This window comes from Anser anser, assembly GCF_964211835.1.
Source record: "Anser anser genome assembly, contig: SUPER_W_unloc_3, whole genome shotgun sequence".
NCBI lineage: Eukaryota > Metazoa > Chordata > Aves > Anseriformes > Anatidae > Anser > Anser anser.
In genome coordinates, this window is record NW_028154229.1 from 158,761 (window position 1) to 173,224 (window position 14,464).

General features: G+C 53.3%; 1 protein-coding gene across 1 annotated transcript; it reads right to left on the reverse strand.

The window, feature by feature from the left end:
* Window positions 1-10,522: 10,522 nt before the first annotated feature.
* Window positions 10,523-14,071, reverse strand: LOC310888900 (adenosine 5'-monophosphoramidase HINT1-like). Its single transcript, XM_083852541.1, has 3 exons — window positions 13,891-14,071; window positions 12,352-12,457; window positions 10,523-11,648 (listed from the first exon to the last, which is right to left on the reverse strand). Exons 1-3 carry the CDS (start codon window positions 14,031-14,033, stop codon window positions 11,394-11,396), a joined length of 504 nt encoding a protein of 167 aa, XP_083708667.1. The 5' UTR covers window positions 14,034-14,071; the 3' UTR covers window positions 10,523-11,393.
* Window positions 14,072-14,464: the final 393 nt, after the last annotated feature.

Genomic DNA, 14,464 nt, shown 5'->3' on the forward strand with positions numbered 1-14,464 from the left:
AATGGCTTTGCTATTAGTCCAAAATTTGGGATCCAGATTTGACAAAAAACTGCTATCCCTTGGAATCCTCCTAATTGCTTTTTTTGTTTGTTTGTTTGGGGGACAGCAATTTGGCATATAGCTTCTTTTCACTCCAGATCCGGTGCTTGCTGTCCTTGAGAAATATCAGACCCCAAGTACCTTACTTTCTGCTGGGCTACTTAGGCCTTTTTCTGAGATACTCGATATCTGGCCGTTCCCAGGTAATTTAACAAGCAGATAATCAACTGCACACATTTTTCTTTGGTTGGAGCTCTTAGCAACAAGTCATCAACATATTGCAATAAGGTCCCTTCATTCTTGATTTGCCAGTTATCTAAGTCGCCCAGGTGAGCTCTGAGGCAATCAGCTCTGAGGCGGCTCGCCGAGGTGATCGGCTCCGGGACACGTTCTTCAGCGGAGCCGGGGATCGTGGCATGCAGGGGGGGTTCCTGAATCAAGGCCACTTGAGGGAGCCGCCAGTATCCGGTAGCCCTCGCAAGAGCGGCTTTCGAGGCTTGGGCAGAGCCAGGAGCCTCTGTCGTACAAAGGCAGCCCCTAGGGAGCGCAAGCGACTAGGAGCACTGCGAACAGAGCAGGCAAACAGGGCGTGGCGCGGCAGTTGACGCAGGCAGGGCGAGCAGAGAGGGCAGAGTATCGCTCCCCGCTCAGGAGACTAGCTCAACTATCAGCTGCCTACCTGGCAACAAATTCAGCCATGGTCTCTACTAGGCAGAAAGCGTATGCCAAAAAGACTGTGGCAACCCAGACCCAAGAGCTTGCCCAAAAATGTGTATGTTCAGGTCTCCAGCTGCAAGGAGTGCCTGAGCCTGTTGGTGCCATCTGAGGGTGGCAGGTACTGAGACATGGGGTTAGAAATTAGAGGGCAATTGATTAAGAATGAATATGTAGGCAACACTCATTGCTTAATATGTGCTACGTTTGCGATGTACTGTGCTTGTGCTGCGCTTAGGCCTCGAGGTAACAGGAGCCCCTGGGACCCCAAGAACCAGATCAAACCAACCTTATGGTTCGGACTGTGACCAAGGGCTCAGAGAGCACGCGCAGGGAGACGAGGTGAAAAGCTCAACTCTGATGAAGATGTCTTACTTCATCCCAATGGCCACCAGAGAGTACTACACAAGCGCAGAAGGACTGATAAGATAATTAGCATACGAAGCGGGGCTGGGTGGAGCTAGGAAATGAATATGCATAGATGTGTTGCGAGACTTAATGCATATGTAATATTTTAGGGGATAAAAGAGAACGCGAGTGAGCGAATTGTTGTGTATGCCTTTGGGAGCTATCCTGCATGAGCCCGGCACCAAAATAAACCACATACCCACTTTATAACTCATTTGCTTTTGAGTTGTAGAGTTCTTCCGCAAATCAATACCACCTGCATGAGGTGTGAGCAGGTGGATGATCTGCTCAGCCTGGTAGCAGAGCTCAAGGAGGAGGTGGAGAGGTTAAGGACTATCAGGGAGTGTGAGCAGGAGATAGACTGGTGGAGCAACTCCCTGCTATGCCTGTGAGAAAGGCACCGGGGTGATCCACCCCAAATAGTGGTGGACCCCCTGCCCTGCTGCTGTCAGGCAGAAGGAGGGGACCTAAGAGATGAGGAGGAATGGAAATAGGTCCCTGCTCAGCATCACAGGCAAGCCCCTCCCTATCCACTTCTCCTTCCCAGGTGCCCTTACATAATAAGTTTGAGGCTTTGGAGCTTGAGGGATGGATAGGTGAGGATGTGGTGGAAGGGCCACAAAGGAGGTTGTCTAGGGCAAGGCAATTGACTCCCTTCATTCTTGCTTTGCCAGTTATTTAAATATGCTCCCAAAGCAGTCACGAATAATGTGGGGCTATTCTTGAACCCTTGTGGCAGTACAGCTCAGGTGATTGGCTCCGGGGCAGATGCATTCTGCAGCGGAGTGGGGGATCGTGGCGTGCAGAGGGCCATTGAGGCCGCATTGAGGCTACTTGAGGGAGCCGCCAGGATCCTGCAGCCCTCAGGAGGGTGGCTGATGAGGCTTGGGCGGAGCCAGGAGTGCCCCCCCCCTGCCCCCCCCCCCCCCCCCCCGTACAAAGGCAACCCCTAGGGAGCATGAGTGACCAGGAGCGCAGCAAACAGAGCAGGCAGTCAGGGCGTGAAGCAGCAGTTTGTGTGGCAGTTCACGCAGGCAGGGTGAGCAGGGAGGGTGGAAGGCAGACCGATCTCTTCCCTCTATTCTGGGAGCGCCATGAAGCAGCTTCCAGTGAGGCAAAAATGGTGTCCATATGCCATACCTGCCGGGCTGAGACTGAAACCCAGATGGAGGGGCCACAACCCTCCCAGTAGATGCCTCTACCCAGACAGACCTCCCAAGGACTGAAAGAGCCGCCCAGACCATCTGTTGCAGGGAGCTCCAATATCTGGAGGTCCCCCTAGGGCCTGAAGGCAGTGTTGGGTGTTGTGGGTGTAAGTGTGACCAGACAGATAAACACTGAGCAAGTTGCCAGGTTGCAATAGGAGCTCAGCAGGCTGCGATGCATCCAGGAATCCGAGCGAGATATCGACGTGTGGTATCATGCGCTGGCGCAGGCTGAGCAACAGCCCCGTCTTAAGTCTTCACAAGGGTGGTAAAATGGTTTCCAACCTGAAACCAGCAGAATTGATGGACTCACAAGACAAGGGTGGCTGGACCCTCGTCTCTGCACAAAGCAGAGCGAGGAATATCCCCCTTGCCCCTGAAGTGCCCCTATGCAACAGATATGATGCTCTGGGGCCCAAAAAAGGACAGTGTGCCACCAACAACAGTAATGGTCAAGACGAGGGAAAGGGCAACTGTAAAAAGGTGGACCAGCATGCTACTTGTCTAAGAACCAGTTCCACAAAAATGTACGGAAGGTGTTGGTAATTGGAAATTCCTCTCTGAGAGGCACTGAGGTGCCCATTTGCCACCCAGACAATCTCTTGAGGGAGGTCTGTTGCCTGCCCGGGGCCTGTATTTGTGACATCACAACGAGGCTACCGAGCTTGGTCAAGCTGGAGGACTATCACCTGTTCCTGCTCTTTCACGTAGGGACAACTGAGGCCATGACAAGGAGACTCGGAAACATCAAAAGGGACTTTATGTCCCTTGGAAAGATGCTGAAGGGATCAGAAGCACAAGTAGTGTTCTTCTCAATCCTCCCAGTCGGAGACTGGGACCCACGGAGGAGGCAGCGTACGGATCAGGTGAATGATTGGCTGCGTAGCTGGTGCCACGATCGAGGTTTCAATTTCTACAATCTCAGGCGTGCTTTTGAGAGATGGGGCATGCTGACACTGGATGGGGTGCACCAAGTGGGGCAAGAGCGTTTTGGGCAGCAAGCTGGCTAGACTCATTATCAGGGCTGGGTCTGTTCAGCCTTGAGAAGAGAAGACTGAGAGGGGATCTTATCAATGATTACAAATATCTTAAGTGTGGGAGACAGTGGGACTTGGCCACCCTCTTTTCAGTGGTTTGTGGGGATAGGACAAGGGGCAACGGCCAAAAACTGGAGCACAGGAAGTTCCGCACCAACATGCGAAAGAACTTCTTCACGGTGAGGGTGACGGAGCGCTGGAACAGGCTGCCCGGGGAGGTTGTGGAGTCTCCTTCTCCGGAGATATTCAAGGCCCGTCTGGACGCCTACCTGGGCAGCCTGCTCTAGGGAACCTGCTCTGGCAGGGGGGTTGGACCCGACGATCTCTTGAGGTCCCTTCCAACCCCTACGAATCTGTATATACAGGAGTAAAAATACACGTGTTGATAGCGATAGGACAAGGGGGAATGGTTTTAAACTAAGACAGGGGAGATTTAGCTTAGATATTAGGAGAAAGTTTTTCACTCAGAGGGTGGTGAGGCACTGGAACGGGTTGCCCAGAGAGGTTCTGGATGCCCCATCCCTGGAGGCATTCAAGGCCAGGCTGGACGCGGCTCTGGGCAGCCTGCTCTAGTGGTTGGCAACGCTGCCCAGAGCAGGGGGGTTGAAACTAGATGATCTTTAAGGTGCTTTTCAACCCAGGCCATTCTATGGTTCTATGATATGCTCTTTGAAAGCGTACAGGCTAAAGGAAGGGTCAAATTGGTGCCTCGGGGGCACATTTCTTCGCCTTCTACGGTTGTCTAACAGTGCCTATTAAGCAAAGAGATTACCAATCGTCTTCCTCCTCTACTTTCTCAGGAATTAAACACCTTTTGTGAAAGACTACAAGCGCTGATAGCATTAGCTAGACCGACCCGGTGCTTATCGGCGCTCAGGGAGGTCGTGTGCCCTCGGGGCGCGGAGGGATCCGACCGGGAGGGAGGAAGTGGGCGCCCAAAAACGGGCTGGGCGGCTCCGCGGAGGGAATCCGGGCCCTGCACGGCTGGGAAACGAGCTCCACAGAACGGTTGCTCCGATCATAGAATCATAGCATGGCTTGGCTTGGCAGGGACCTTACTTAAAGATCACCTAATTCCAACCCCCCCGCCCTGGGCAGGGACACCTTCCACTAGACCACGTTGCTCAAAGCCCCATCCAACCTGGCCTTAAACACTTCCAGGGACGGGGCATCCGCCACTTCTCCTGGCAACCCGTTCCAGTGCCTCACCCCCCTCTCAGGAAAGAATCTCAGGCCAGAAGGCTGTGCTGCCATTCAGCGAGACCTGGGCGGGCTGGAGAGCTGGGCAGGAAGAAGCCAAATGAAGTTTAACAAGAGCAAGCGTAGAGTCCTGCACCTGGGAAGGAACAACCGCGTGTATCAGTACAGGCTGGGGGATGACCTGCTGGAGAGGAGCGCTGCGGAGAAGGACCCGGGGGTCCTGGTGGACGACAGGTTGACCATGAGCCAGCGGCGTGCCCTGGTGGCCAAGAAGGCCAATGGGATCCTGGCGTGCGTTAAAAGGAGCGTGGCCAGCAGGTCAAGGGAGGTGATCCTCCCCCTCTACTCTGCCCTGGGCAGGCCTCGCCTGGAGTACCGTGTCCGGTTCTGGGCTCCCCAGTACAAAAAGAGACAGGGGTCTCCTGGAAAGAGTCCAGCGGAGGGCAACAAAGATGATACGGGGCCTGGAGCATCTCCCCTATGAGCAAAGACTGAGAGACCTGGGCCTGTTCAGCCTTGAGAAGAGAAGACTGAGAGGGGATCTTATCAATGATTACAAATATCTTAAGTGTGGGAGACAGTGGGACTTGGCCACCCTCTTTTCAGTGGTTTGTGGGGATAGGACAAGGGGCAACGGCCAAAAACTGGAGCACAGGAAATTCCGCACCAACATGCGAAAGAACTTCTTCACGGTGAGGGTGACGGAGCGCTGGAACAGGCTGCCCGGGGAGGTTGTGGAGTCTCCTTCTCTGGAGCTATTCAAGGCCCGTCTGGACGCCTACCTGGGCAGCTTGCTCTAGGGAACCTGCTCTGGCAGGGGGGTTGGACCCGATGATCTCTTGAGGTCCCTTCCAACCCCTACAATTCTGTGATTCTGTGAGTGCAGTTGCTGCTACTGCCCTCAAACAAGACGGCCATCCTTTACTTGTTTCATCTAGCTGTTTGGAAAAAATAAGCCATTGGTCTTTTCCAGCTTCCAGCATCTGGGTCATCACCCCGGCTTCCACCCCCCCTTTGTTCATGAACAAACTGCTGGAAGGGTTTTGCCATGTTTGGCAGCCCTTGGGCTGGTGCTGACATTAGGGCCCTTTTTAATGTCATTAAATCCCTTACAGCACTCAGCAGTCCTCTCTAGCACATTTTCTGTCCCCTTTGTTGCTTCATACAATGGCTTTGCTATTAGTCCAAAATTTGGGATCCAGATTTGACAAAAAACTGCTATCCCTTGGAATCCTCCTAATTGCTTTTTTTGTTTGTTTGTTTGGGGGACAGCAATTTGGCATATAGCTTCTTTTCACTCCAGATCCGGTGCTTGCTGTCCTTGAGAAATATCAGACCCCAAGTACCTTACTTTCTGCTGGGCTACTTAGGCCTTTTTCTGAGATACTCGATATCTGGCCGTTCCCAGGTAATTTAACAAGCAGATAATCAACTGCACACATTTTTCTTTGGTTGGAGCTCTTAGCAACAAGTCATCAACATATTGCAATAAGGTCCCTTCATTCTTGATTTGCCAGTTATCTAAGTCGCCCAGGTGAGCTCTGAGGCAATCAGCTCTGAGGCGGCTCGCCGAGGTGATCGGCTCCGGGACACGTTCTTCAGCGGAGCCGGGGATCGTGGCATGCAGGGGGGGTTCCTGAATCAAGGCCACTTGAGGGAGCCGCCAGTATCCGGTAGCCCTCGCAAGAGCGGCTTTCGAGGCTTGGGCAGAGCCAGGAGCCTCTGTCGTACAAAGGCAGCCCCTAGGGAGCGCAAGCGACTAGGAGCACTGCGAACAGAGCAGGCAAACAGGGCGTGGCGCGGCAGTTGACGCAGGCAGGGCGAGCAGAGAGGGCAGAGTATCGCTCCCCGCTCAGGAGACTAGCTCAACTATCAGCTGCCTACCTGGCAACAAATTCAGCCATGGTCTCTACTAGGCAGAAAGCGTATGCCAAAAAGACTGTGGCAACCCAGACCCAAGAGCTTGCCCAAAAATGTGTATGTTCAGGTCTCCAGCTGCAGGGAGTGCCTGAGCCTGTTGGTGCCATCTGAGGGTGGCAGGTACTGAGACATGGGGTTAGAAATTAGAGGGCAATTGATTAAGAATGAATATGTAGGCAACACTCATTGCTTAATATGTGCTACGTTTGCGATGTACTGTGCTTGTGCTGCGCTTAGGCCTCGAGGTAACAGGAGCCCCTGGGACCCCAAGAACCAGATCAAACCAACCTTATGGTTCGGACTGTGACCAAGGGCTCAGAGAGCACGCGCAGGGAGACGAGGTGAAAAGCTCAACTCTGATGAAGATGTCTTACTTCATCCCAATGGCCACCAGAGAGTACTACACAAGCGCAGAAGGACTGATAAGATAATTAGCATACGAAGCGGGGCTGGGTGGAGCTAGGAAATGAATATGCATAGATGTGTTGCGAGACTTAATGCATATGTAATATTTTAGGGGATAAAAGAGAACGCGAGTGAGCGAATTGTTGTGTATGCCTTTGGGAGCTATCCTGCATGAGCCCGGCACCAAAATAAACCACATACCCACTTTATAACTCATTTGCTTTTGAGTTGTAGAGTTCTTCCGCAAATCAATACCACCTGCATGAGGTGTGAGCAGGTGGATGATCTGCTCAGCCTGGTAGCAGAGCTCAAGGAGGAGGTGGAGAGGTTAAGGACTATCAGGGAGTGTGAGCAGGAGATAGACTGGTGGAGCAACTCCCTGCTATGCCTGTGAGAAAGGCACCGGGGTGATCCACCCCAAATAGTGGTGGACCCCCTGCCCTGCTGCTGTCAGGCAGAAGGAGGGGACCTAAGAGATGAGGAGGAATGGAAATAGGTCCCTGCTCAGCATCACAGGCAAGCCCCTCCCTATCCACTTCTCCTTCCCAGGTGCCCTTACATAATAAGTTTGAGGCTTTGGAGCTTGAGGGATGGATAGGTGAGGATGTGGTGGAAGGGCCACAAAGGAGGTTGTCTAGGGCAAGGCAATTGACTCCCTTCATTCTTGCTTTGCCAGTTATTTAAATATGCTCCCAAAGCAGTCACGAATAATGTGGGGCTATTCTTGAACCCTTGTGGCAGTACAGCTCAGGTGATTGGCTCCGGGGCAGATGCATTCTGCAGCGGAGTGGGGGATCGTGGCGTGCAGAGGGCCATTGAGGCCGCATTGAGGCTACTTGAGGGAGCCGCCAGGATCCTGCAGCCCTCAGGAGGGTGGCTGATGAGGCTTGGGCGGAGCCAGGAGTGCCCCCCCCCTGCCCCCCCCCCCCCCCCCCCGTACAAAGGCAACCCCTAGGGAGCATGAGTGACCAGGAGCGCAGCAAACAGAGCAGGCAGTCAGGGCGTGAAGCAGCAGTTTGTGTGGCAGTTCACGCAGGCAGGGTGAGCAGGGAGGGTGGAAGGCAGACCGATCTCTTCCCTCTATTCTGGGAGCGCCATGAAGCAGCTTCCAGTGAGGCAAAAATGGTGTCCATATGCCATACCTGCCGGGCTGAGACTGAAACCCAGATGGAGGGGCCACAACCCTCCCAGTAGATGCCTCTACCCAGACAGACCTCCCAAGGACTGAAAGAGCCGCCCAGACCATCTGTTGCAGGGAGCTCCAATATCTGGAGGTCCCCCTAGGGCCTGAAGGCAGTGTTGGGTGTTGTGGGTGTAAGTGTGACCAGACAGATAAACACTGAGCAAGTTGCCAGGTTGCAATAGGAGCTCAGCAGGCTGCGATGCATCCAGGAATCCGAGCGAGATATCGACGTGTGGTATCATGCGCTGGCGCAGGCTGAGCAACAGCCCCGTCTTAAGTCTTCACAAGGGTGGTAAAATGGTTTCCAACCTGAAACCAGCAGAATTGATGGACTCACAAGACAAGGGTGGCTGGACCCTCGTCTCTGCACAAAGCAGAGCGAGGAATATCCCCCTTGCCCCTGAAGTGCCCCTATGCAACAGATATGATGCTCTGGGGCCCAAAAAAGGACAGTGTGCCACCAACAACAGTAATGGTCAAGACGAGGGAAAGGGCAACTGTAAAAAGGTGGACCAGCATGCTACTTGTCTAAGAACCAGTTCCACAAAAATGTACGGAAGGTGTTGGTAATTGGAAATTCCTCTCTGAGAGGCACTGAGGTGCCCATTTGCCACCCAGACAATCTCTTGAGGGAGGTCTGTTGCCTGCCCGGGGCCTGTATTTGTGACATCACAACGAGGCTACCGAGCTTGGTCAAGCTGGAGGACTATCACCTGTTCCTGCTCTTTCACGTAGGGACAACTGAGGCCATGACAAGGAGACTCGGAAACATCAAAAGGGACTTTATGTCCCTTGGAAAGATGCTGAAGGGATCAGAAGCACAAGTAGTGTTCTTCTCAATCCTCCCAGTCGGAGACTGGGACCCACGGAGGAGGCAGCGTACGGATCAGGTGAATGATTGGCTGCGTAGCTGGTGCCACGATCGAGGTTTCAATTTCTACAATCTCAGGCGTGCTTTTGAGAGATGGGGCATGCTGACACTGGATGGGGTGCACCAAGTGGGGCAAGAGCGTTTTGGGCAGCAAGCTGGCTAGACTCATTATCAGGGCTGGGTCTGTTCAGCCTTGAGAAGAGAAGACTGAGAGGGGATCTTATCAATGATTACAAATATCTTAAGTGTGGGAGACAGTGGGACTTGGCCACCCTCTTTTCAGTGGTTTGTGGGGATAGGACAAGGGGCAACGGCCAAAAACTGGAGCACAGGAAGTTACGCACCAACATGCGAAAGAACTTCTTCACGGTGAGGGTGACGGAGCGCTGGAACGGGCTGCCCGGGGAGGTTGTGGAGTCTCCTTCTCTGGAGATATTCAAGGCCCGTCTGGACGCCTACCTGGGCAGCCTGCTCTAGGGAACCTGCTCTGGCAGGGGGGTTGGACCCGACGATCTCTTGAGGTCCCTTCCAACCCCTACGAATCCGTATATACAGGAGTAAAAATACACGTGTTGATAGCGATAGGACAAGGGGGAATGGTTTTAAACTAAGACAGGGGAGATTTAGCTTAGATATTAGGAGAAAGTTTTTCACTCAGAGGGTGGTGAGGCACTGGAACGGGTTGCCCAGAGAGGTTCTGGATGCCCCATCCCTGGAGGCATTCAAGGCCAGGCTGGACGCGGCTCTGGGCAGCCTGCTCTAGCGGTTGGCAACGCTGCCCAGAGCAGGGGGGTTGAAACTAGATGATCTTTAAGGTGCTTTTCAACCCAGGCCATTCTATGGTTCTATGATATGCTCTTTGAAAGCGTACAGGCTAAAGGAAGGGTCAAATTGGTGCCTCGGGGGCAAATTTCTTCGCCTTCTACGGTTGTCTAACAGTGCCTATTAAGCAAAGAGATTACCAATCGTCTTCCTCCTCTACTTTCTCAGGAATTAAACACCTTTTGTGAAAGACTACAAGCGCTGATAGCATTAGCTAGACCGACTGGGGAACAGTTGAACACGTAAATACTTACTCAAGGTCCATTTGCACAGGTTTCTTTGAGCAGTTCCATGGGCTCTTCTACGTCAACAAAACAGACCAATGAAAGAGACCAAGGACAAATACAGAAACAGAACAGTTGATCAAGTGCCAATTTAAGAAGCTTTCCCTGAAAGGGCAACAGCATCTCCACCTCCACCCACCCCACCCCTCCCCTCCCTTCCCTTCCCCTCCCCTCCCCCCCCCCAAGTAGTTGACTTCCACAACTATTTTCATCTGACCCCGCAAACGGCAAATTCTATATTACTTCGAGTAGAACAAGGGCTGTTTCTTGTTTCGGTTTGGTTTTTATCATTCAGCTTCTTCAAAAGACTTTAGTCATTCACAGCTGCAATCGTTAACCCCGCAAACAGATCCAGTAACAAAGATCATTCCTCCTGCTAAGGAATCGAGTTTCTTTGTGAGGAACGGAGTCACAAAAATCATTTCATTAGCAAGTTTCAAACACTAAAAATATTTAATAGCATTTTAACGCTCCCACGCTCCAGTAAGCCTTGAACGTAACCGCAATTAAACAAGGAGCACAGCAAAGCCAGAGGTCTAACAAAGCACGAGAGGTGATCGCATTTAAACGCCTTATGGTGCCTTTAGCTAATCCTTCTTCTAGTTCCTGAACAACGGACTTCGTTTAGGAAAAAAGAAGACTCTAAAAATACATACAAAAAAATAAAGGGAACGGCAGCCGAGTCTTGAACGTTCAGAAGCCGACTCAAGCATCCCAGAGCCTTCTACGCTTTGAAAAGCGTCTGTGGGAGAAATTACTTCTCGAAGTTGCGAAACCCACGACTGAAAAGAAAGCGGTAGCAAAACTCCTACGGTAGTCAAGAACAGGCTGACAAGCACCTGTCAGAAATCACACCGGGTAGAGTTTATTCTGCCTCCTCGGGACAGGGGCAGACAACAGACGATGCCTGGAAGCTTTCTTCCAACCTTATTCTTCTCTGGTTCTACATCTGCCAGTCCTCGATGCGGCTGTTTCGCAATAAAAGCACGCCCTTTTATTTGGGAGCAGGGGGAAGATAGCAAGGCCTCAAACACACAGCACATCCTAGATCGTCTTAGGGAGATGGAGACCCACAGGACCGCCGAGCGCTTCTATCTTCGCGTTTCAAATGACTGGGCAAACCACCATCTACACGACACTGTCAACAGACCGAAACATTCTTTTAACTTGCAGAACTATTTCCATCGGCAAGACACACAAGACAGAGGTCATATCCCCATGCTCCATCTTTATTGTGCAAATGCTGCTCAAAGCTCTTTATTACCCTCCATAGACAGCCGTCCAGGAAAAAAAAAAAAAAAAAAATCATACATCAACAGGGGCTAGATTGACGGGCAACATATGAAACCTACTCGGCGGCGACCCGTACGCGTGCAGTGACGCCTGCGGTGCAAAAACCTTAGCCAGGAGGCCGGCCCAACTGACCGCCACCCAGAATACGTAGATGTACACGACAGCCCGAAGGGCCCGAGGGTGGGCATTCACAGCCATCCGGAATCCATTGGTCAGGTCCAGGTTAGCAGCACACTTCTTGCCAACAACCATTACACGCCCAAGAAGCTGGAAAAAGGAAATAACGTTACCTAACATAACGTGCCACGACGCACAGAACGAACGCGAGCGGAGAACCATCCACAGAACACGGTTAGCTAATCCTTCACGATTCAACCGCTGCTCTTTGAATTACCCTCTAGACGGGAACAGACTACAAAACAGTCACAGAAGCTAAATTTGTCTCGGGGGTTAAAGCCCCCGTCATAGCTTCGGGCAACGTAAGCCGCTCTGGCGGAAAATAAAAGCTTCACGGTGCCTTTTCTTTTGCGTGGCCTCACAAAGCCTTGGAACTTGACTTGCATAGCTAACAGCGAAACAAACACCCAGCGCCGCTCAACCAGCTTTCCCTTTCCTCGCCTCTGACCTGCCCAAACCCCAAGCCCTCTTCTGCATAGTCAAAGTACCACCGCCGCTGTCTGGAAACCGTGAAAACGGGCATCAGACCGTACTTCGGAACAACACTGCTTTTTGCACTACAAGCGCGTAGCCGGAGACCAGCATCGCTTTATATCGCCGCTCTTAGTCAAAAAGCTCAACTCCATTACAAGCTAGAGGCAAAAGACTACAGCATCGGAAAACCCAAAATAGCCTACTGTGCGCCCCTCCGCAACATCCAGAGGAAAAGAGGGGACGGGAAAGAGTCTAGGAAGTTACAAACTAGTTACAGGTACAGCCAGCCTAGCGAAAAGAAAGCTCCCACAGTACTCACGGGTCCGCCAGAATCTTCTGCTTCACATAACCGGACAACTGCCTTCTCAGGAAGGACTAGGAAAAAACACTGGAGCCTGAGGCGAACTATCACGGAACGCAAGGCGCTGGAGGAAGAGTAAACAGTTACAACGCAGTCAGCTTCAGAGAAAGGCAACAGCTTAAGCAAATCACTATGCCCCACCGAACTCGTCCTACCGAAGCAGATTATCAGGTACCCCAAACGCGCACGACAAAACAGCGATTCTTCTTAAGCGATCTTTGAATAGGCAAAGTTCTCTACCTTCTACACGCAAAACACACAAGCGGCAAACAATTGCTAACTGTCCTTCAGTTATGTCCAAATATTGCCTCGGCCAGAGGTAGGAAGGCATCTTCAAAGAACCCGGAGTAATCCGGCTGAGGCTGTATAAACTCTCCGTCCTCGATAACGCCACGTACTCAGGGGAAAGAACATTCCAAGTTAGCCCGTTACGGCCGGCTCTACGTCAGACACCTCCAGACCGAGGCCAAGGTATCACCTGCGAAACACGAATACCACCGATCTGTAGGAAACCATCGACTCGCAACTAATTGCGAGGGAACTCCCCAAATCACCAGCAGACCGAAACTGCATACGGCACCAGAAGCAGGATCCAGCACGCAAGGTGACGGGGGCAACGAGACAGCCGAGTACTTCAGATTAGCGACTTCCGGCAGTTTTATTTATTTTAGATGCGACTGAAACAGCGCCGATAAGACTCGATTCCACAGATGCTTTGCACTTCTTACTCACCATCGCCTTTCACTGCGCGACAATCGAGAATTACGAGCCTTCCTCACACTTCTCCCCCCTATAACATCGCTCAACTGTGAAACAGGCCTTCGGTACAGCGAGCTAAGCAAATTCAAGACCATTCGCTATAGCCAACTACACTCCAAAAGCAGTTCTAAGTTCCCCCCCTGCCTCAAGTGAGGACCAGCAGCCTGCGGGATTGACTGGCTTCTAGATGTTTAAGAAAGCTAGGAAAAGCTGCAATTCTTCCCTTTCACAAGCCACTTTGGAGAGAGCGTGCGCTCGCGTGCGCGGTGGGGGTGGTGCCATAACCAAAGCCTAGCACGGCCGAGCCGGGGCGTCTCTAGAACGCTGTCACGAGGCGCATCAAGACCTGCGTTTCTGCTACGCAGAAATGACTGATTACGGTCACTACTGCGATGCTCGCTGCCTATACGCAGGCAGTCCGAACCCCCAAGGAGACCGACTGCGCCGGCGACCCAGTACGCGCCGTGGCACCCCGGGGGCAGGCGGGACGCGCACCGAAGAAGCGCGGGGTTTTAGAGGCGCTGCAGTAGAGAGCGCCACGAGCCGGAGAGACCCCGACCGACCGACCGACCGACCGACCGTCCCTCCCTCCCTGCCTCCCTCCCTCCCTCCCGCAGCAAGGCCACCACCCGCCCTGCCGCACTCCCGGGACCCGCGACGGGCCCTCGTTTCAGAGGGCCTGCGAGCGGCCGAGGGAAGGAAGGAAAGAGAAGACTCGCACGACGACGCCGCGGCTACCTCCTCGCCCACGACCGCTCATCCTCACGGAGAACGTTGGCGGGGACCTCCTTGCCCTTGCAGGCGACCTCTCCGAAAGCGGCTGCAGCGGCAGCGCCGCCGCCGGGCCAGGCGGCCTGCGCCCTAACGATCCCGTCGGCCATGACGGCGCCCGCTCGGTACAACGCCCCCTCCCTTCCCGCACTCGGCCCGGCCCTCCGCGGCGCTCATTGGGCCGACAGATCGCCGCCGACCGCTCCCGCGCCTCGATTGGCTGCCTCGCCTGCCCTCTTCCCTTGTCCCCGCCCTCTCGGCGGCTCCGCTCCCGTCGACCCGGTGCTTATCGGCGCTCAGGGAGGTCGCGTGCCCTCGGGGCGCGGAGGGATCCGACCGGGAGGGAGGAAGTGGGCGCCCGAAAACGGGCTGGGCGGCTCCGCGGAGGGAAGCCGGGCCCTGCACGGCTGGGAAACGAGCTCCACAGAACGGTTGCTCCGATCATAGAATCATAGCATGGCTTGGCTTGGCAGGGACCTTACTTAAAGATCACCTAATTCCAACCCCCCCGCCCTGGGCAGGGACACCTTCCACTAGACCA

What these genes read in the sequence shown, in the direction of transcription:
- LOC310888900 (XM_083852541.1), bottom strand. Translation starts at nt 14,033, where the DNA reads ATGGCCGACGGGATCGTTAGGGCGCAGGCCGCCTGGCCCGGCGGCGGC. An exon ending in GAGCGGTCGTGGGCGAGGAG is followed by an intron (nt 12,458 to 13,890) that starts GTAGCCGCGGCG and finishes CTCTTCCTCCAG; the next exon opens with CGCCTTGCGTTCCGTGATAG. An exon ending in CAGAAGATTCTGGCGGACCC is followed by an intron (nt 11,649 to 12,351) that starts GTGAGTACTGTG and finishes TCCTTTTTCCAG; the next exon opens with CTTCTTGGGCGTGTAATGGT.